Below are 22,500 nucleotides of genomic sequence, written 5' to 3' on the forward strand. Positions count from 1 at the left end.
AGGAAGTGCAGCTCAGTTTCCACCTCATTTTGTGGGCAGTGTGCACATAGCCAGTCTTCTCTTGAGAGCCAGGTCTGCCTAGAGCGCTTTTTCTCAACAGCAAGGCTATGCTCACTGAATCTCTACATAGTCAAAGCTTTCCTTCATTTTGGGTCAGTCACAGTGATATTCTGCCACTGTGTACTCTCTGTTTAGGGCCAAATAATGTTCTAGTTTGCTTTTTTGTTCATTCTTTCCAATGTGTCAAGTAATTATCTTTTTGTTTTCTCATGATTTGGTTGGGTCTGATTGTGTTGCTGTCCTGGGGCTCTGTGGGGTCTGTTTGTGTTCGTGAACAGAGCCCCAGGACCAGCTTGCTGAGGGGACTCTTCTCCAGGTTGGGGCAGGTAGCGTTCTCCTGGCATCCGCCAAACCCAGATTCGTCTGTCGGACTGCCAGATGGTGAAGCGTGATTCATCACTCCAGAGAACGTGTTTCCACTGCTCCAGAGTCCATTGGAGGCAAGATTTACACCACTCCAGCCGATGCTTGGCATTGCTCATGGTGATCTTAGTCTTGTGTGCGGCTGCTCGACCATGGAAACTAATTTCATGAAGCACCCGACGAACAGTTCTTGTGCTGACGTTGCTTCCAGAGGCAGTTTGGAACTCGGTAGTGAGTGTTGCAACCGAGGACAGACTATTTTTCAGCACTCGGCAGTCCCGTTCTTTGAGCTCATGTGACCTACCACTTTGCGCCTGAGCTAATGTTGCTTCTAGACATTTCCACTTCACAATTACAGCACTTGACTGGGGCAGCTCTAGCAGGGCAGACATTTGTAGAACTAACTTGTTGGAAAGGTGGCATCCTATGACGGTGCCACGTTGAAAGTCACTGAGCTCTCCAGTAAGACCATTCTAATGCCAATGTTTGTCTATGGAGATTGCATGGCAGTGTGATCGATTTTATACACTTGTCTTCAACGGGTGTGGCTGAAATAGCCAAATCCACTAATTTGAAGGGGTGTCTACATACTTCTGTATATACAGTATAGTGCTTTTAAAAAAAAGAAAAAATTATTTAACCTTTATTTAACTAGGCAAGTCAGTTAAGAACAAATTCTTATTTACATTGACGGCCTAGGAACAGTGGGTTAACTGCCTTGTTCAGGGGCAGAACGACAGATTTTTACCTTGTCAGTTCGGGGATTGGATCTAGCAACCTTTCAGTTACTGGCCCAACGCTCTAACCACTAAGCTACCTGCTGCCCCCATGTGTATATGTTGAAGAGGGTGGGGCTCAAGCGGCATCATTGTCTCACCCCACGGCCCTGTGGAAAGAAATGTGTGTGTGTTTTGCCAATTCTAACCACACACCTGTTTGTGTACATGGATTTCACGTTGTTGTATGTTTTTCCCCTAACACCGCTTTCCATCAATTTGTATAGCAGACCCTCATGCCAAATTGAGTTAAAATCTTTTTAGAAATCAACAAAGCATGAGAAGACTTTGCCTTTGTTTGTTAGTCAATTAGGGTGTGTAGATGTATACGTGGTCTGTCATATGGTAATTTGGTAAAAAGCCATTGGACATTTGCTCAGTACATTGTGTTTTTTTGGATGGACAGATTTCTCAATATCTTTTTCTCAATTCTTCTTCAAGAATCAATGGGTATATCATGAATTAAAAAGAAAACAAAAATGGATGTACCAATCGCTGATTGCCCCTTTATTTCCATATAGTACGACCTCCCAATTGCCACTTCCTTCCCCTTCTACTGAAGCCCAGTGCAAAATCAGTTACATCAAAACAACATTTGAAGCACTTCAGTCTTTGAAGTGAAGGAGCCAGTTAGCCTTGAGAGCAGACCCTTTCTTGCACCATATTCCCCATACACTGAGTGTACAAAACATTAAGAACACCTTCTCTTTCCATGACATAGACTGACCAGGTGAATCCAGGTGAAAGCTATGATCCCTTATTGATGTCAGTTGTTAAATCCACTTTAATCAGTGTAGATGAAGGGGAGGAGACTAGTTAAAGAAGGATTTTTAAGACATCAAATCAAACTGTATTTGTCACATGCGCCGAATCCAACAGGTGTAGACCTTACCGTGAATGCTTACTTACAAGCCCTTAACCATCAATGCAGTTCAAGAAAGAGTTAAGAAAATATTTACCAAGTAAACTAAAGTAAAAAATAATAGAAAGTAACAATAAAATAACAATAACGAGGCTATATACAGGGGTTACCGGTACCGAGTCTATATGCGGAGGTACAGGTTAGTCGAGGTAATTTGAACATGTAGGTAGGGGTAAAGTGACTGTGCATAGATAATAAACAGCGAGTAGCAGCAGTGTAAAAACAAATGGGGGGGGGGGTCAATGTAACTAGTACGGGTGCCCATTTGATTAATTGCTCAGCAGTCATATGGCTTGGGGGTAGAAGCAGTTAAGGAGCCTTTTGGTCCTAGACCAGTCTATGACTTGGGTGACTGGAGTCTTTGACAATTTTTGGGGCTTTCCTCTGACACTGCCTAGTATATAGGTCCTGGATGGCAGGAAGCTTGGCCCCAGTGATGTACAGGGCCGTACTCACTACCCTCTCTACCCTCTGACCTTATGGTCAGATGCCGAGCAGTTGCCATACCAGGCGGTGATACAACCGATCAGGATGCTCTTGATGGTGCAGCTGTAGAACTTTTTGAGGATCTGGGGACCCATGCCAAATCTTTTCAGTCTCCTGAGGGGGAAAAGGTGTTGTCGTGCCCTCTTCACGACTGTCTTGGTGTGAAACTCTCGACCTGCTCCACTACAGCCCCGTCGATGTTAATGGGGGCCTGTTCGGCCCGCCTTTTCCTGTAGTCCACAATCAGCTCTTTTGACTTGCTCACATTGAGGGAGAGGTTGTTGTCTCTGACCTTCTCCCTAAAGGCTGTTTCATCGTTGTCGGTAATCAGGCCTAACACTGTTGTGTCGTTAGCAAACTTAACGATAGTGTTGGAGTTGTGTTTGGCCACGCGGTCGTGGTTGAACAGGGAGTACAGGAGCGGACTAAGCACGGACCCCTGAGGGGCCCCAGTGTTGAGGATCAGCGTGGCAGACGTGTTGTTTTTCCTACCCTTACCACCTGGGGGTGGCCCGTCAGGAAGTCCAGGATCCAGTTACAGAGGGAGGTGTTTAGTCCCAGGGTCCTTAGCTTAGTGATGAGCTTAGTGGGCACTACGTTGTTGAACGCTGCGCTGTAGTCAATGAACAGCATTCTCACGTAGGTGTTCCTTTTGTCCAGGTGGGAAAGGGCAGTGTGGAGTGCGATTGAGATTGCATCATCTGTGGATCTGTTGGGCCGGTATGCGAATTGGAGTGGGTCTAGGGTATCCGGGATGATTTTTGTATTTTTTTTTAATTTCACCTTTATTTAACCAGGTAGGCAAGTTGAGAACAAGTTCTCATTTACAATTGCGACCTGGCCAAGATAAAGCAAAGCAGTTCGACAACATACAAAAACACAGAGTTACACATGGAGTAAAACAACATACAATCAATGATGCAGTAGAATAAAAAAATAAAAAAATAAGACTATATACAATGTGAGCAAATGATGTGAGATAAGGGAGGTAAAGGCAAAAAAAATGCCATGGTGGCAAAGTAAATAAAGTATAGCAAGAAAAACACTGGAATGGTAGATTTGTAGTTTGAAGAAAGTTCAAAGATAAAATATAAATAATATGGTGCAAAGGAGCAAAATAAATAAAATAAATAAATACAGTAGGGGAAGAGGTAGTAGTTTGGGCTAAATTATAGATGGGCTATGTACAGGTGCAGTGATCTGTGAGTTGCTCTGACAGCTGGTGCTTAAAGCTAGTGAGGGAGATAAGTGTTTCCAGTTTCAGAGATTTTTGTAGTTCGTTCCAGTCATTGGCAGCAGAGAACTGGAAGGAGAGACGACCAAAGGAGGAGTTGGCTTTAGGGGTGACCAGAGAGATATACCTGCTGGAGCGCGTGCTACAGGTGGGTGCTGCTATGGTGACCAGTGAGCGGAGATAAGGGGGGACTTTACCTAGCAGAGTCTTGTAGATGACCTGGAGCCAATGTGTTTGGCGACGATTATGAAGCGAAGGCCAGCCAACGAGAGCGTACAGGTCGCAGTGGTGGGTAGTATATGGGGCTTTGGTGACAAAACGGATGGCACTGTGATAGACTGCATCCAGCTTGTTGAGTAGGGTATTGGAAGCTATTTTGTAAATGACATCGCCGAAGTCGAGGATTGGTAGGATGGTCAGTTTTACGAGGGTATGTTTGGCAGCATGAGTGAAGGATGCTTTGTTGCGAAATAGGAAGCCAATTCGAGATTTCACTTTGGATTGGAGATGATTGATGTGAGTCTGGAAGGAGAGTTTACAGTCTAACCAGACACCTAGGTATTTGTAGATGTCCACAAATTCTAAGTTAGAACCGTCCAGAGAAGTGATGCTGGACAGGCGGGCAGGTGCAGGCAGCGATCGGTTGAAGAGCATGCATTTAGTTTTACTTGTGTTTAGGAGCAGTTGGAGACCATGGGAGGAGAATTGAATGGCATTGAAGCTCGTCTGGAGGGTTGTTAACACAGTGTCCAAAGAAGGCCCAGAAGTGTACAGAATGGTGTCGTCTGCGTAGAGGTGGATCAGAGATTCACCAGCAGCAAGAGCGACATCATTTATGTATACAGAGAAAAGAGTTGGCCCAAGAATTGAACCCTGTGGTACCCCCATAGAGACTGCCAGAGGTCCAGACAGTAGGCCCTCCGATTTGACACACTGAACTCTGTCAGAGAAGTAGTTGGTGAACCAGGCGACGCAATCGTTTGAGAAACCAAGGCTACTGAGTCTGCCGATGAGGATGTGGTGATTAACAGAGTCAAAAGCTTTGGCCAGGTCAATGAATACGGCAGCACAGTAATGTTTCTTATCGATGGCGGTTACGATGTCGTTTAGGACCTTGAGCGTGGCTGAGGTGCACCCATGACCAGCTCTGAAACCAGATTGCATAGCGGAGAGGGTGCGGTGGGATTCGAAATGGTCGGTAATCTGTTTGTTGACTTGGCTTTCGAAGACCTTAGAAAGGCAGGGTAGGATGGATATAGGTCTGTAGCAATTTGGGTCAAGAGTGTCACCTCCTTTGAAGAGGGGGATGACAGCAGCTGCTTTCCAATCTATGGGAATCTCAGACGACACGAAAGAGAGGTTGAACATGCTAGTAATAGGGGTTGCAATAATTTCGGCAGATAATTTTAGAAAGAAAGGGTCCAGATTGTCAAGCCCAGCTGATTTGTAGGAGTCCAGATTTTGCAGCTCTTTCAGAACATCAGCTGAATGGATTTGGGAGAAGGAGAAATGGGGGAGGCTTGGGCGAGTAGCTGTGGGGGGTGCAGTGCTGTTGAATGCAGTAGGGGTAGTTAGGTGGAAAGCATGGCCAGCCGTAGAAAAATGCTTATTGAAATTCTCAATTATAGTGGGCTTATCGGTGGTGACAGAGTTTCCTATCCTCAGTGCAGTGGGCAGTTGGGAGGAGGTGTTCTTATTCTCCATGGACTTTACAATGTCCCAGAACTTTTTAGAGTTGGAGTTGCACGGGCGAATTTCTGTTTGAAAAAGCTAGCCTTGGCGTTTCTAACTGCCTGTGTGTATTGGTTTCTAACTTCCCTAAAAAGTTGCATATCGCGGGGGCAGTTCGATGCTAATGCAGAACGCCACAGGATATTTTTGTGTTGGTTAAGGGCAGTCAGGTCTGGGGAGAACCAAGGGCTATATCTGTTCCTGGTTCTAAATTTCTTGAAAGGGGCATGCTTATTTAAGATGGAGAGGAAGGCATTTAAAAAAAATAACCAGGCATCCTCTACTGACGGGATGAGGTCAATATCCTTCCAGGATACCAGGGCCAGGTCGATTAGAAAGGCTTGCTCGTTGAAATGTTTCAGGGAGCGTTTGACAGTGGTGAGTGGAGGTCGTTTGACCGCTGACCCATTAAGGGGTGCAGGCAATGAGGCAGTGATCGCTGAGATCTTGGTTGAAAACAGCAGAGGTGTATTTAGAGGGCACGTTGGTTAGGATGATATCTATGAGGGTGCCAGTGTTTGCGGCTTTGGGGTTGTACCTGGTGGGTTCATTAATAATTTGTGTGAGATTGAGGGCATCAAGCTTGGATTGTAGGATGGCTGGGGTGTTAAGCATGTCCCAGTTTAGGTCACCTAGTAGCACGAGCTCTGAAGATAGATGGGGGGCAATCAGTTCACATATGGTGTCCAGAGCACAACTAGGGGCCGAGGGGGGTCTATAGCAGGCGGCAACGGTGAGAGACTTGTTTTTGGAGAGGTGGATTTTTAAAAGTAGAAGTTCAAATTGTTTGGGTACAGACCTGGATAGCAGGACAGAACTCTGCAGGCTATCTCTGCAGTAGATTGCAACACCGCCCCCTTTGGTCGTTCTATCTTGTCTGAAAACGTTGTAGTTAGGGATGAAGATTTCAGAGTTTTTGGTGGACTTCCTAAGCCAAGATTCAGACACAGCTAGGACATCCGGGTTGGCGGAGTGTGCTAAAGCAGTGAATAAAACAAACTTAGGGGAGGAGGCTTCTAATGTTAACATGCATGAAACCAAGGTTATTACGGTTACAGAAGTCATCAAAAGAGAGCGCCTGGGGAGTAGGAGTGGAGCCAGGCACTGCAGGGCCTGGATTCACCTCTACATCCCCAGAGGAGCAGAGAAGAATAAGTATGAGGGTACGGCTAAAAGCTATAAGAATTGGTCGTCTGTGACGTCCAGAATAGAGAGAAAAAGGAGCAGGTTTCTGGGGGCGATAAAATAGCTTCAAGGTATAATGTACAGACAAAGGTATGGTGGGATGTGAGTACAGAGGAGGTAAACCTAGGCATTTAGTGATAGTGAGAGAGATATTGTCTCTAGAAACATCATTGAAACCAGAAGATGTCATAGCATGTGTGGGTGGAGGAACTGAGAGGTTGGATAAGGTATAATGAGCAGGGCTAGAGGCTCTACAGTGAAATAAGCCAATAAACACTAACCAGAACAGCAATGGAGAAGGCATATTGACATTAAGGAGAGGCATGCTTAGCCGAGTGATCAAAGGGTCCAGTGAGATTCAGACAGCTAGCCGGGCCATAGGTAGCAAGCTGGTGGAAGATGGGAGGGAGGTCTGTTTTTAACCAGCTCGATGCGTTTCCGTCTGTGGGTTAGTGGGGTTCCGTGTGGAAGGGGGGACCTGTCCAAGTTGGCAAAATAGTTAGTTATAGTGGCCCAAGAAAAGTGTCCGATAGACCTATTCAGATCGCAGCCGAAAAGACAGCTAACGATTAGCGGGCCGCAGATGGGCGATCAGGTTACGTCGCGACGGAGGGGCCAGTTGGATAACTCCCTCGGGCAGATAACGTCGGTGGTCCAGTCGTGAAGACCTGATGGGGCTCCGGATCGGCAGTAAAACGGGTCAGGATAGGTGAGTTGTAGCCCAGGAGACACTTCAGCTGGCTAGCTCAGGAATAGCCCAGGAGTGCTGACGGAACTCTTCAGCTGGCTAGCTGGCTAGCTCCGTAATAATGTGTGTTTTTTGTAACAGTATTTTTATTGGAGTTTCACAATTTTCACCCATATTAAGAGATACAACAACAAGGACAAGGCAAAAAAAAAACGCACTCACTTACACATATCCGTATGTATGCATGCACCCACACACACACCCACACACACCCACACACATACATACACACCCACCATTTTCCTCTCCCCGCTCAGCGCTTCTCTCACCCCATCCCCCCCATTGCGTCTCTCAATACATACATTTAATCAAACATGAACAGAGAAAAGAAAAAAAAAAAAAAAAGAAAAAACAATTATAATAAAAATAAATAAATAAAATACCAAAAAATTCAAATACATGAAAATAAAGAGCTCAGTTTAAACCAAGAAGTTGAGTTCCCCACATGGAACGTACAGTGTAATTCTGAAATACATAGATCACCATTCTAAGAGAATCCTTGCAGCATAATAGCTGACACTTCAGGTTCTAGGTAATTTAGGTAAGGTTCCCATACTTTGTAGAACTGATCTGTCTTAGAATGCAATGTACATGTCAGATATTCCAGCGGTACCCATTCAAATAGTATCTTATGCCAATCTTTAATAGAGGGAACCTTATCACTAATCCACTGTAAAAGTATGTTTTTCCTTGCTGCGAAGGTGAGGATGTTGTAAAGCCTCCTCTTACCCACAGGAGTTACATGCCTACTAGGTAGACCTAACAGTAGAGAGACTGGGTCCAATTCTAGATCGACCCCTAGGATCTTTTCAATTTCTTGCAGAACACCAGACCAATATCTTTGTATTTTGGTACATGACCATAAACAATGTGTTAGGGTGCCTGTATCAGTTTTACATTTAAGACATTGAGGAGAGGAGGAAGAGGGGCTAAAAGCATGTCTGCGATTTGGGGATATATGCAATCTGTGTATTATTCTTAATTGAATTGCTCTAGTACGATTACATATAGATATTGTTTTTGCATATTTCCAAATGTCCTCCCACATCTCTTCATCAATAGTAACAGACAGTTCTTTCTCCCACACTTGTTTCACCCTCTGTGTATCGACAGCGGAAAAGGACCTTAAAGCATCATAAAGCAGACTTACAGACATTTTCCTTTGTGGGAAAAAAGCATTCTTTCAATGACAGACATATCAGGGTTGCCAATTAAGGTGGTGCTCTTCAGAATATAATGCCTTACTTGTAGGAAAACGGAAAAGTCCTGCTTTGGGAGTTGATATTTCTCGACCATCTGCTCAAATGACAATAAAATCTTATCTGCAAATAAGTCATTTAGTCTGCGTATGCCCTTATTAAGCCAAACGTTAAAGCCAGCATCCAGCAATCCTGGAGCAAAATCTGGGTTGTTAAGAATTGGGGTAAGAGCAGAGGTTAGTTTGGACCTTCCCAGGAAACGTTGAACTGACTTCCATACTTTGAGTGTGTTAAGTGTAATGGGGTTGTTACAATGATCTTTTACAGACTTGAAACTTGTGAAAAACAGAAGATCCTGTAAAGGGTATTTTGAAAGAGAAGTCTCAATGTCTAACCAAATAGAGGAGTCATCGTTTGTGATCCAGTCTGAAATATAACATAGGTGGGCACACCACTGATAGAACCTGATATTGGGCAGATCCAAGCCACCCATAGAATTTGGCAGCTGCAATATTGCCATCTTAAGTCTTGGCTTGCGTTTACTCCATATAAAGGAACTTAGCCATCCATTTACATCCTTTATTACCTTATTGGAGAGTAATACTGGGATCATTTGGATTGGGTAGAGTAGCCTAGGTAAAATGTTCATTTTCAAGAGGGATATTCTACCCAACCATGAAATCGGAAGAGAGTTCCAGCGCTCCAGATCCTGTCTTATTGTGTCGAACAAGGGAACAAAATTGGCTTTGTACATTTGTTGGAATTTAGGAGTTACAGATATACCCAGATACGTAAAACCTGAGGGAGACCATTTAAAAGGACAGGGGGAGAAGTATTAGGTACAGAGTGAAGGTTACCAAGTGGCATAGCCTCTGATTTAGTTAGGTTAATCTTGTAGCCTGAGAATTCGCTGAATAACTCAATAATATTAATAAGAGGTGTGATTGAAGTCTCGGGATTAGAAATGAATATCAGGACATCATCAGCATACAAGCTTATTTTATGGTGAACATCACCAATGAGCAGCCCCTGTATAGCAGGCGTTGCCCTGATGGCCTCGGCCAGTGGTTCCATAACAAGTGCGAATAGGAGGGGGGACAAAGGACAGCCCTGTCTGGTACCTCTGTGTATAGGGAAGCTATTTGACCGTAGTCCATTAGTAAGGACAGCAGCCTGAGGGTCATCATATAAAACTTTCACCCATTTTATAAAGTTGTCCCCCAGTCCGAATTTATTTAGAGCAAAGAATAGGTAAGACCACTCCACACGATCAAATGCTTTCTCAGCATCTAGGGAGAGCACAAGACCATCCATAGCACTTCGTTGGTAGACTTCAATTACATTAAGAAGCCGTCTGACATTGTTACATGACCTGCGTCCCTTAATGAAGCCAGTTTGGTCTCCTTTCACAATTAGCGGCAGTGAGTCCTCTAATCTTGTGGCTAGAATTTTAGAAAGCAATTTTCTATCCACATTCAGAAGGGAAATTGGTCTGTACGAGGAACAAGACTCCGGGCATTTTCCCTTTTTGAGAATAAGTGATATGTTGGCTTCTCGCAGCGTTTGGGGGAGCTGGTCATTTGAAAATGAGTGGTTAAACATATCACGCAATGGCTCAAGGATCAGGCCATGGAATTCTTTATAGAACTCACTACAAAACCCGTCCGGTCCTGGGGCCTTACCATTTTGCAGATTCTTAATTGCGGACAATATCTCTTCCTCGGTAATAGGGGCATTAAGGAGAGACCTCTGTTCTTCGGAGATAGTAGGGAGCTCAATCTTAGAAAAGAAGTTCTCCATTAACTTGGCTGCGTCATTTGGCAGTTCTGAGGCATAAAGATTTGCATAGAATTTCTTAAATGAGTCATTTATCAATTTATTTTCATATAAATGATTGCCATCAGAATCAGTAATAGCTGCAATTGACTGTGAGTCAGCTCTCTTTTTAGCTAGGTACGCCAAGTACTTTCCTGGCTTATCGCCATGTTCATATAGCTTTTGCTTGACAAATCTAATTTTCTTTTCAGCGTCCTGTGTTAGGAGGGAGTCCAACGTTGATCTAATGACTGATATTTCCTTTAATAGGGCAGGAGTGGGAGTTTCAATGTAGTCCTTCTCTTTAGTTCCTAATTCACCCTCTAGTGTTTTTTGCTTTTCACGCTTTTTCCGCCTCTTAGTGGCTGCGTATGACATAATCAGACCCCTGGCGTACGCCTTACAGGTTTCCCAAAGGAGTGAGGGGTTATCTGTTGATTGAGAGTTAATAGAGAAAAATGCCTTAAACTCTGTAATAAAATATGATGTGAATGTATGGTCTTTAAGAATGGTTGTATTCAACCTCCAGTGTCTTGACTGATTGAATGCCCCGTTGAGTTTTATGTCCAGGATCACCTCCGCATGATCAGATATGACTATGCTTCCTATCCTAGCGGATAAAACCGACTGCAGTGACGTCCTGGGCATAAAAAAGTAATCTATTCTAGTCTGACATCCATGAGGTGCAGAGAAAAAGTGAACTCTCTGTTGGAGGGATGAAAAGCTCTCCAAACATCAGCATACCCCAGATCGTCACAAATAGCCGTAAGTGACTTAGCTTGAGGAGAGAGTGAGGCTATACCACTGGGAAGCTTATCAATAAGGGGGTTCAACAAACAGTTAAAATCTCCTCCAACCACTGCAGTGTCTGAGTTTAATTCTGAAAAGTCTAGAAATACCTTAGTGAGGAAGTCAGGGGGTGGGCAGGGGGGAAGTAAATATTCATTATGGAAATGCTCTGCCCTTGTAAAGTACCATTAATTATAACAAAGCGACCCAATTTATCTTTCACACACTTCAAGACCTTAAGTGGTAGGTTCTTTTTCACAAGAATTGCTACACCTCTACTTCTGGATGTAAATGATGAGAAAAACACTTGACCATACCCCCCTTGTTGTAATTTCAGATGCTCCTTATCATTCAAATGAGTCTCTTGTAATAGGGCAATATCAATATTTTCTTTTTTCAAAAAGGACAGTATCTTCTTCCTTTTAATGGGGTTATGGCTCCCTCTAATGTTCCATGTACATATACGTAATCTGTTACCTGCCATTGCGCTTTGACCATTCAATATCCAGACTGAATTCTACTGTAAAAATGGGGTGGTACCTTTTTCCATGTGTTGAACTCTCCTCTATCTCACTGAGCGTAAACAAACGATATGAACCCTGAACTCGAACTATACTAAACCCAAAAATTAAACATGAAAAGATCCAAAAGGGGGTTTTCCCACTAGCTAACATGCAGGGGATTTCAACTCTCCAATGTAGACTCTTAAGTCCGCATTGCCACTCAATAGCCTCATCCTTTATATATGTGGAAATTAAAATCAATAGAAGATTGAGGCTATTCCACCTAAAACCAAGCCTGGGCACCAATATAGGTTCACACATATCTCAGTCTGAGCTAAGGCGGCAGTTACTTTAGCAAGAAAAATAATAACAATACGAATGTCACTGAACAGGAGCACATGAGAACTTACACCCCTGTTTCATGATCAGATTAAAAATAAAATAAGACGTTATCCAATGCTGCGGAGGTGCAGCTTAAGGTTATTTACCCGAGAGAGTCAATAAACGCAGCAGCCTCTTCAGATGTGTAGAGTTTTTTAGGCGATCCGTTGACCATAATCTTCAATGTGGCCGGGTACAGCAGTGCGTAGTCGATCTTCATTCTCTTGAGTCGGGCCTTCACCTCATCAAACGCTTTGCGCCTTCGTACAACTGCTGTGGAATAATCATTGAAGAATGAGACCTTTGGACCTTTACGTTGACTACCATCAGAACCGATGTTTCTAGCCGCATCCATGACGCGCTGCTTGTCGGTAAAGTTGTGGAACTTTATAACCACTGGTCGTGGGCGCTGATTGGGACCAGGTATCGGTGCTTGAGAGCGATGTGCTCTGTCTAGCTTCACCCGACCAGCCTTAGTGTCCATTTGTAGGTAGCCAGGGATCCATTCCTCAAAAAATTTTACTGAACGTGTCCCTTCAGAATTTTCCGGGAGTCCCACAACACGTATATTGCATCTGCGTCCTCGATTATCCAAGTCGTCAATGTGCTCCGCCATTTCGCGCACCTGTTTCTCAAGTGCTTTTATCTTAGTGTCCATGGATGTAGTTGAAGTTTCCACAGTAGCAATTCTTCCTTCCGCCTCATCAACACGTTTGACAACCCTCTGTAGTTCAGCTGAATGGCCTGCTATTGCTTCCAGGACCGTTCTTATCTTAACATCGATCACTTTAGTAATGTTATCCGTCATCCTTTGAATCACCAGGTCCATTGTGCCTGGATCTGTAATGCTGTTAGATCCGCTAACGTTAGCTAGCTCCTCCTGCACATCTACATGGATGGCGGTTTTGGTCGACTTCTTAGTAGCTCTGTTGGGCATGTTGTCGGGGATTTTTGAGAAATAGTCGCCAAGACTCATTGTAGGGTAACTTATTTAGCCAATTCTACCACTTTTTCAAGCTAGGAGATTAATGAAAGAATATAAATTTACGAATACCGCGTGAGCTCGCTGAAACACCGTGTTCTCTCTACGGCGCCATTTTGTTCCCTCGTAATAATGTGTGTTAATTCTGTGACCGACGTTGCCAATAGTCACTCAGGTAGCAGCTAGTTAGCTGCAAGATCCAGGTGTAAATGTCCAGAGCCTGCGGTAGAAATCGGGGAAAGGAGAGAGAATAGGTCCGGTATGCTCTGGTCTGAGTCGCGCTGTACAAAAACTGGCGATAGCTTTTCGAGCTAATGGATAGCTGAGGACAGCTAACCGTGGCTAGCTGAACTTCAACGTTAGCCAGTGAAAATGGCTAACCTCTTGCTAGCTTCTGTTGTGGAATTCAGATGAGGTAAATAATACTTAATTTTTTTTAATTGGTGAGGCGGGTTGCAGGAGAGTGCTTTGAGGTTGAGTTTTTAGAATTAAAAAAGAATATATATATATAAAAAGATAAGTGAAGAAAAAAAATATGTAAATATATAAATACACGGGACACGACAAGAGGAGGGTAGAGGACGTCTGAACTGCTACGCCATCTTGGAAAAAAAGATGATGATGCTGTTGATGTGAGCCATGACCAGCCTTTCAAAGCACTTCATGGCTACTGACGTGAGTGCTAAAGGGCGGTAATCATTTAGGCAGGTTACCTTTGGTTCCTTGGGCACAGGGACTATGCTTCAGTGTTGCTTGCCTCGAAGCGAGCATAAAAGGCATTTAGCTCATCTGGTAGGCTCACGTCACTGGGCAGCTCACGGCTGAGTTTCACTTTGTAGTCCATAATAGTTTTCAAGCCCTGCCACATCCGACGAGTGTCAGAGCCGGTGTAGTAGGATTCGATCTGAATCCTGTATTGACGCTTTGCCTGTTTGATGGTTCGTCTGAGGGTGTTGTGGGATTTCTTATAAGCGTCTGGATTAGTGTCCTGCTCCTTGAAAGCAGCAGCTCTAGCCTTTAGCTCGATGCAGATGTTGCCTGTAATCCATGGCTTCTGGTTGGGATATGTACGTCTGTATGTCCTGCCTGTGCTAGCCAACCAGTCCTGTAGCGTAGCACCCGCGTCATCTGACCACTTCCGTATTGAGCGAGTCACTGGTACTTCCTGCTTTAGTTTTTGCTTGTAAGCAGGAATCAGGAGGATAGAATTATGGTCAGATTTGCCAAATGGAGGGCGAGGGAGAGCTTTGTATGCATCTCTGTGTATGGAGTAAAGGTGGTCTAGAGTTCTTTTCCTCTGGTTGCAAATGTGACATGCTGGTAGAAATGAGGTAAAATGTATTTAAGTTTGCCTGCATTAAAGTCCCTGGCCACTAGGGGTGCCGCCTCTGGATGAGCATTTTCTCGTTTGCTTATGGCCTTATACAGCTAGTTGTGTGTGGTCTTCGTGCCAGCATCGTTTTTTGGTGGTAAATAGATGGCTACGAATAATATAGATGAGAACTCTCTTGGTAGATAGCATGGTCTACAGCTTATCATAAGGTACTCGAACTCAGGCGAGCAATACTTCGAGACTTCATTAATACTAGACATCGCACACCAGCTGTTATTGACAAATAGACACACACCCCCGCCCCTCGTCTTACCAGACGTAGCTTCTCTGTCCTGCCGATGGATGGAAAATCACGCCAGCTCTATATTATCTGTGTCGTCATTCAGTCACGACTCGGTGAAACACAAGATATTACCGTTTTTAATGTCCCATTGGTAGGATAGTCTTGATTGTATATCATCCATTTTGTTTTCCAATGATTGCACATTGGCCAATAGAACAGATGGTGTTGGAGGTTTACGCAATTGCCTACGAATTCTCAGAAGGCTGCCTGACCTCCTCCCCCTTTTTCTCTGTGTTTTCTTCACCCAAATGAAGAGTATTTGGGCCCGTTCCCTAGAAAGCAGTACATCCGTCACGTCGGATTCGTTAAAGAAAAAATCTTTGTCAAGTTTGAGGTGAGTAATCGCTGTTCTGATGTCCAGAAGTTGTTTCGGTCATAAGAGACAGTAGCAATGCGTTATAAACAATGCGAAAAAACTAACAAAATAGCACAGTTGGTTAGGAGCGCTGTAAAACGGCAGCCATCCCCTCCGGCGCCATTCTGAGTATCATGGATTGTGTATGTGTGCCATTCATAGGGTGAATGGGCAAGACAAAATATTTAAGTGCCTTTGAAAATGGTATGGTAGTAGGTTCCAGGCGCACCGGTTTGTGTCCAGAACTGCAACGCTGTTGGGTTTTTCCACACTAAACAGTTTTCCGTGTGTATCAAGAATGGTCCACCACTCAAAGGACATCCAGCCAACTTGATACAACTATGGGAAGCACTGGATTTAACATGGGCCAACATCCCTGTGGAACGCTTTTGACACCTTGTAGAGTCCATGTGCCGACGAATAGAGGCTGTTCTGAGAGGGGGGGGAGCAACTCAATATTAGGAAGGTGTTCTTAATGTTTTGTACGCTCAGGTTATTGCACTACTTTTGACCATGGACCATAGGCAATGTCTCAGATTTGTTTTCTCTGGGGCAACCAGAACACAATTAGATTGACAGTTTTCTCATCAGCTGTTCATTTTGTAACTAATCAATTAAGCTTACAAGAAAAGATGCCAAAATCATTTGACAGTTGTCGGGTCCGACAGTTGAACTAAACTCATGAGGCATTTAAAAGTTATATTCTTCAAGAATCAATGGGTATATCATTAATTTAAGTAAAAAAAATGTATGTACCAATCGCTGATTGCTCCTTTATTTCCATATAGTATGACCTTCCAATTGCCACTTACTTCCTCTTCCACTGAAGCCCGGTGCAAAATCAGTTACATCAAAACGGCTCTTTAAGCGCTTGAGTCTTTGAAGTGAAGGAGCCAGTTAGCCTTGAGAGCAGACCCTTTGTGCCCCTCACAGCACATCTACCATGTCACACACTGCTGGACCAGGAGAGAAGAGAAGAGAAAAGAGAGAAAGAGAGAGAGACGGTGCGTCCGTGTGCATGTGCATTTCAGTGTGTCTGTGTGTGTGTGTGTGTGTGTGTGTGTGTGTGTGTGTGTGTGTGTGTGTGTGTGTGTGTGTGTGTGTGTGTGTGTGTGTGTGTGTGTGTGTGTGTGTGTGTGTGTCTGTGTGTGTCTTTTCACACCAGGATTATTCTGCCTGGAAGGAGGAGAGGTTAGAAGAGATAGAGATGGAGAAGCTTAGCTTCCATTTTCCCTTCTGAAGTTCTCATCCCAGTCAAAAGGATGGGAAGGTGGAAATCCTGTGTAATCCCTTGTTTATTAACGGGACTGATAAGAAATGTTCTCACGTTCTAGGATAGAGAAAGATGGTAATGGCTGGAAAATACGAAACAATGCCCAGAGAAAGAGAGACACAGAGAGCGAGAGAGAGCGAGAGAGAGCGGAGAGAGCGAGAGAGAGCGAGAGAGAGCGAGAGAGAGCGAGAGAGTGAGAGAGAGCGAGAGAGAGCGAGAGAGAGCGAGAGAGAGCAAGCAAGCAAGCGAGAGCGAGAGAGAGAATAAGAGATAAAGAGAAGAGAGGCGGAAGAAAGGAGAGCGTCAGCCCGTTTGTTTTAGAGAATAGAGTGTAATGAGATGCTAATGTAACAACAGAAGACTGGATGCCCTCTGGAGTGCTGTACAGTAGCAGGCCGTTTACTCTCTCACTCCCTTCCACCGACGGAGCAGATTGGGAGAGAAGAAGGAGAGGAGGGATGGAGAAAGAGAGGAGAGGGGACCCTGGAGGAGTGTTGGAGAGAGGGATGAGTGTTTTGGAGGAGTGTAAAAATAGCTGGATGGCTTTGTTGTAGGAGTGGAGGAGTACGGTTGAAGAAAGGAGGGCTAAAGGAGGCCAAAGGAGGCTCAGGTCAAAAGTAGTGCGCTATAAAGGGAATAAGGTGCCATTTGGGACACAGACTGAGTGTGTCAGGTAGAGAATGGTATAATGTGTGTAGGAGGTGAATGCCCCAGAGATGTACTACTGTTTTCTCCGACTACAGTGGTACAAACACACATTAAACTCCAGCTCTCATGACACCCCATTTGGGTATGCTGGCCCTGCGTCCCAAATGCCGCCATATTTCCTACATAGTGCACTATTTTCAACCAGAGCCCTGTGGGCCCTATAGGGAATAGGGTGCCATTCGGGAACGTAGCCTGCATGTCTAGTGGCTGAGATCAAATTCGGACTCCACCGCTAATACGCTGCAAACTGCATTTTTGTTTACTGCGGTTTCTCAGATAGTTTGCGGCTGTCCAAAAACACATTATTATGAAGTCCACTCTCCAACTCTCCAAACACCCTGGGATATAGCTACATCGATCCCTGTCATTAACCCTATGTGGTACCACTACTAACTGCTAGCCCTAAAATGTCTCTGATTTGAACAAAAACACATTCAGTTGTCATAACCCAGGTGTAACGGACATCACGTTGCTTGCTTAGCGAGTACCGCTTCCTCCTGATTCGGTTCACACCAAGGCTCGAACCCAGGGCCTCTGCTTTGCTTGCACACGATACCGCACTCCCGGAGCGTCTTACCAGTCAGCGCCACCGAAAAATGTACAATTTGTTACTGCAAGTGAGGACATTTTAGGTTGCGGAGTACGTTTCACACATCCCCATGTGCTACACATGAGATATATAGTGGCTAGTTACATCTGAATTCTACACTGTACTGAGGTTAACCCTTCTTACTGTCTAATTCCATAGACCTACACTTTCTCTCACTGCAGTTGATCAAAAACACATTAGTCCACTCCAACACCCCACGGGATATATACAGTTGTCTTGTGGCTAAACTCAAAATCAACCTCTTACCGTAAACTGTAGCTACTAATGCTAGCCCTGCTATTAAAAGCCCATGAAATATATAGTCTACTGTATAGCTAACAACTAAAATCAACTTCTAACCCTATGATAATGCTAAAACTCTAAAAACTTGCTACGCTAGCTTGCCCACAGGCTCCGCGTGCACAGTTGGTACACGGTCTCAGTAACGTGTTAGATATACTGTATAGCTAATGGCAGAAATCCCCCTCTTACCTCATGATAATGCTAAAACTGCGAACTCTGCTAACCCACTACGCTTGCCCTTGTTGCAGGCTCTATGGGCAGTGGGCACAGCATTAGCAATAGCGTAGAGTGCTAGCGGCTGAGCGGGCTAATTGTATTTCCTTGTGTTAATTAGGCCGATTAATTAGGAAATGCATGTGAGGGTTTATAGAATATAGAGGGACCTGAGAAGGAGAGGAGGTAGAGGAGGGAGGGGAGGCGAGGAGAAGAAGAAGGGAGAGGAGATGGGGATGAGAGGAGGGAGATGACCGGAGGAGAGGAGGAGAGGCGGGATGAGAGAAGAGGAGGGAGGGGGGGTGCGAGTAGAGGAGGGAGAGAGGGATCAGAGGAGAGGAGAGGAAAGGAAAGGAGAGGAGAAGAAGGGAGAGGAGAGGGGGATGAGAGGAGCGGAGGAGAGGAGGGAGAGGGGTGGATGAGAGGAGAGGAGGGAGAGGGAGAGGAGCGGAGGAGAGGAAAGGAGAGGAAAAGAGACAAGAAGAGAGGAGAGGAGAGGGGGATGAGAGGAGGGCAGCGGAGGAGAGGAGGGAGAGGGGATGAGAGGAGAGGAGGAAGAGGGGAAGAGTAGAGGAGGAAGTACAGACAGAGCAATGAACAAAGAGGTCTCTGCACTGAGGCCATGTTCCAATATGTAGGATTGGATTTATTGTTTGTTGAAAGAGGACAAGGGAAAGGGTGATTGAAATATTGGAAATGATTGGTCAATATGCTGCCCACTCACCTCCACTAGCAGGAAGCAGGGTACGATGTAGGTGCTGGTCTTCTGTAGGTCTCTGTCTCCTATATTCCTCATTGTGCCTTCTTCCTGGTTTCTCTTCTGTTTCTCTTCTGTTAGCTGGACTGATGCACCTGTAGAATCATAACCTTTAGCAACAGCCACAGAAAAGTATTGCTGTGCCAAATTGCTCCATTTTAGTCAATGACGGAACCATTTTGAGTTATTTATTTAAAAAAAAATGTTTTTATCGCACACAAGCACACGGACACGCACACGCATGCACACACACCGCACGAATATGGTTCCATTTGGGACGCAGGCACAGTTTTCAGACACAGTCAGTCAGATACAGTTTTCAGACACAGTCAGTCAGACACAGTTTTCAGACACAGTCAGTCAGACAGTCAGTCAGTCAGACACAGTCAGTCAGACACAGTTTTCAGACACAGTCAGTCAGATACAGTTTTCAGACACAGTCAGTCAGATACAGTTTTCAGACACAGTCAGTCAGATACAGTTTTCAGACAGTCAGTCAAACACAGTCAGATACAGTTTTCAGACACAGTCAGTCAGATACAGTTTTCAGACAGTCAGTCAAACACAGTCAGATACAGTTTTCAGACAGTCAGTCAAACACAGTCAGATACAGTTTTCAGACACAGTCAGTCAGACACAGTCAGTCAGACACAGTCAGTCAGACACAGTTTTCAGACACGGTCAGTCAGACACAGTTTTCAGACACAGTCAGTCAGATGCAGTTTTCAGACACGGTCAGTCAGATACAGTTTTCAGACACAGTCAGTCAGACACAGTTTTCAGACACAGTCAGTCAGATACAGTTTTCAGACACAGTCAGTCAGATACAGTTTTCAGACACAGTCAGTCAGATACAGTTTTCAGACACGGTCAGTCAGACATGGTCATTCAGACATGGTCAGTCAGACATGGTCAGTCAGACACAGTCAGTCAGATACAGTCAGTCAGACACAGTCAGTCAGACACAGCATGGGAATAGGATAGACATAAGAGGGACAGGGAGAAACGGTTAAAAAACGATGAATGAAAGAGAGAGATTAAACATTGAACAACAATAATCCCAAATTGAAGTCAACCCAGGGATTCCCCCCACAGGATAGCTAAAGAAAAGAGAACATATGTTAAAGAAAGGCATTTGCCAAAGAAAGTGGCATAAGATAAGAAGGCTTCCTTCCACCTACCCACAAGCAGATACCCATGGGGAAAGAACTGTAGGCTCCAAGAACTATGGATACTATTCCATCAAAGTCAAAAGTACATTTCTCACCACGCAGTAGCAAAAAAGCCTGTCTGAGTTGATTTGCAGTTGAAGTGTTTGATTCACACAGTCAATATTATTCTGGGTAGTGCATAAACACCAAATATGAATTCCGATAGAGAGAGAGAATAATGCATTTTTTACTTGAAAAGCAGTTTCAAGGTTTGATTGACAGATGTTAGTCCCTTCTGTATACTCTTCTTAGAAAGCCTCCTTTGGGTCACCCTTTCCTCACCCATGTCCCAAATGGCACCCTATTCCCAACATAGTGCACTACTTAGGGAATAGGGTGCCATTTGGGATGCTGACCTGATCTCATGCCTTTCTGAACAGAATCCTGAATTGAGATACACTACCGTTCAAAAGTTTGGGGTCACTTAGAAATTAAAATAACATAAAATTGATCAGAAATACAGTGTAGACATTGTTAATGTTGTAAATGACTATTGTAGCTGGAAACAGCAGATGTTTTATGGAATATCTACATAGAAGGCTAATTGATCATTAGAAAACCCTCTAAAAAAGGCCAGTTTTATTGTTTCTTTAATAAGAACAACAGTTTTCAGCTGTGCTAACATAATTTCAAAAGGGTTTTCTAATGATCAATTAGCCTTTTAAAATGATAAACTTGGATTAGCTAACACAACGTGCCATTGGAACACAGGAGTGATGGTTGCTGATAATGGGCCTCTGTACGCCTATGTAGATATTCCATAAAAAATCATCTGTTTCCAGCAACAATAGTCATTTACAACATTAACAATGTCTACACTGTATTTCTGATCAATTTGATGTTATTTTAATGGACAACAAATGTGCTTTTCTTTCAAAAACAAGGACATTTCTAAGTGACCCCAAACCTTTGAACGGTAGTGTAAGTGAGGTTGACTCCTGTTTAAACTTTGCATAATAAATCATTATTCAATCAATCAATCATTGATAGCAATGGAAAGACTTGCACACAGAAGTCACACTAATATTCTAATGGCTAGATGTCTAAGTGGACATTCATCAGTAGCCTAGTGTCTGAGAGCTTGTTCAGATATACATTATTACACACACATCAGAGTGGTTAAAGTCCTCTGTGTTTAACTACATGTATTATTGAGTTTTGGCTCATATACTGAACTGGTCTTCACCCCGCTCAGTCAATTTATTTCTCTCTCTCTTCACCCCGCTCAGTCCATCTCTTTTCTCTCTCTCTTCACCCCGCTCAGTCCATCTCTCTTTCTCTCTCTCTTCACCCCGCTCAGTCCATCTATTTCTCTCTCTCTTCACCCCGCTCAGTCCATCTCTCTTTCTCTCTCTCTTCACCCCGCTCAGTCCATCTCTCTTTCTCTCTCTCTTCACCCCGCTCAGTCCATCTCTCTTTCTCTCTCTCTTCACCCCGCTCAGTCCATCTCTCTTTCTCTCTCTCTTCACCCCGCTCAGTCCATCTCTCTTTCTCTCTCTCTTCACCCCGCTCAGTCCATCTCTCTTTCTCTCTCTCTTCACCCCGCTCAGTCCATCTCTCTTTCTCTCTCTCTTCACCCCGCTCAGTCCATCTCTCTTTCTCTCTCTCTTCACCCCGCTCAGTCCATCTCTCTTTCTCTCTCTCTTCACCCCGCTCAGTCCATCTCTCTTTCTCTCTCTCTTCACCCCGCTCAGTCCATCTCTCTTTCTCTCTCTCTTCACCCCGCTCAGTCCATCTCTCTTTCTCTCTCTCTTCACCCCGCTCAGTCCATCTCTCTTTCTCTCTCTCTTCACCCCGCTCAGTCCATCTCTCTTTCTCTCTCTCTTCACCCCGCTCAGTCCATCTCTCTTTCTCTCTCTCTTCACCCCCTCAGTCCATCCCTCTTTCTCTCTCTCTTCACCCCGCTCAGTCCATCCCTCTTTCTCTCTCTCTTCACCCCGCTCAGTCCATCTCTCTTTCTCTCTCTCTTCACCCCGCTCAGTCCATCTCTCTTTCTCTCTCTCTTCACCCTGCTCAGTCCATCTCTCTTTCTCTCTCTCTTCACCCCGCTCAGTCCATCTCTCTTTCTCTCTCTCTTCACCCCGCTCAGTCCATCTCTCCTTCTCTCTCCTCACCCCTCAGTCATCCCTCCTTCTCTCTCTTCACTCTGCTCAGTCCATCCCTCTTTCTCTCTCTTCACCCCACTCACTTCATCCATCCTCTCTCTTCACCCAGCTCAGTCATCCCTCCTTTTTTCTCTTC

The 22,500-nt window shown here is 44.5% G+C and overlaps 1 protein-coding gene across 2 annotated transcripts in view; it reads right to left on the bottom strand.

Moving 5' to 3' along the window:
* LOC106589906 (phospholipid phosphatase-related protein type 5) overlaps positions 1 to 22,500 on the bottom strand; it is a 62,785-nt gene that overhangs the window by 38,968 nt on the left and 1,317 nt on the right. For both annotated transcript variants that reach the window (XM_045691095.1, XM_045691097.1), the window contains exon 2: positions 19,016 to 19,143. In XM_045691095.1, the coding sequence (XP_045547051.1) occupies positions 19,016 to 19,087 (72 nt within the window). In that variant the 5' untranslated portion in view covers positions 19,088 to 19,143. The remainder of the gene's footprint in view (positions 1 to 19,015; positions 19,144 to 22,500) is intronic.

Source organism: Salmo salar, chromosome ssa12 (genome assembly GCF_905237065.1).
Source record: "Salmo salar chromosome ssa12, Ssal_v3.1, whole genome shotgun sequence".
Lineage (NCBI taxonomy): Eukaryota > Metazoa > Chordata > Actinopteri > Salmoniformes > Salmonidae > Salmo > Salmo salar.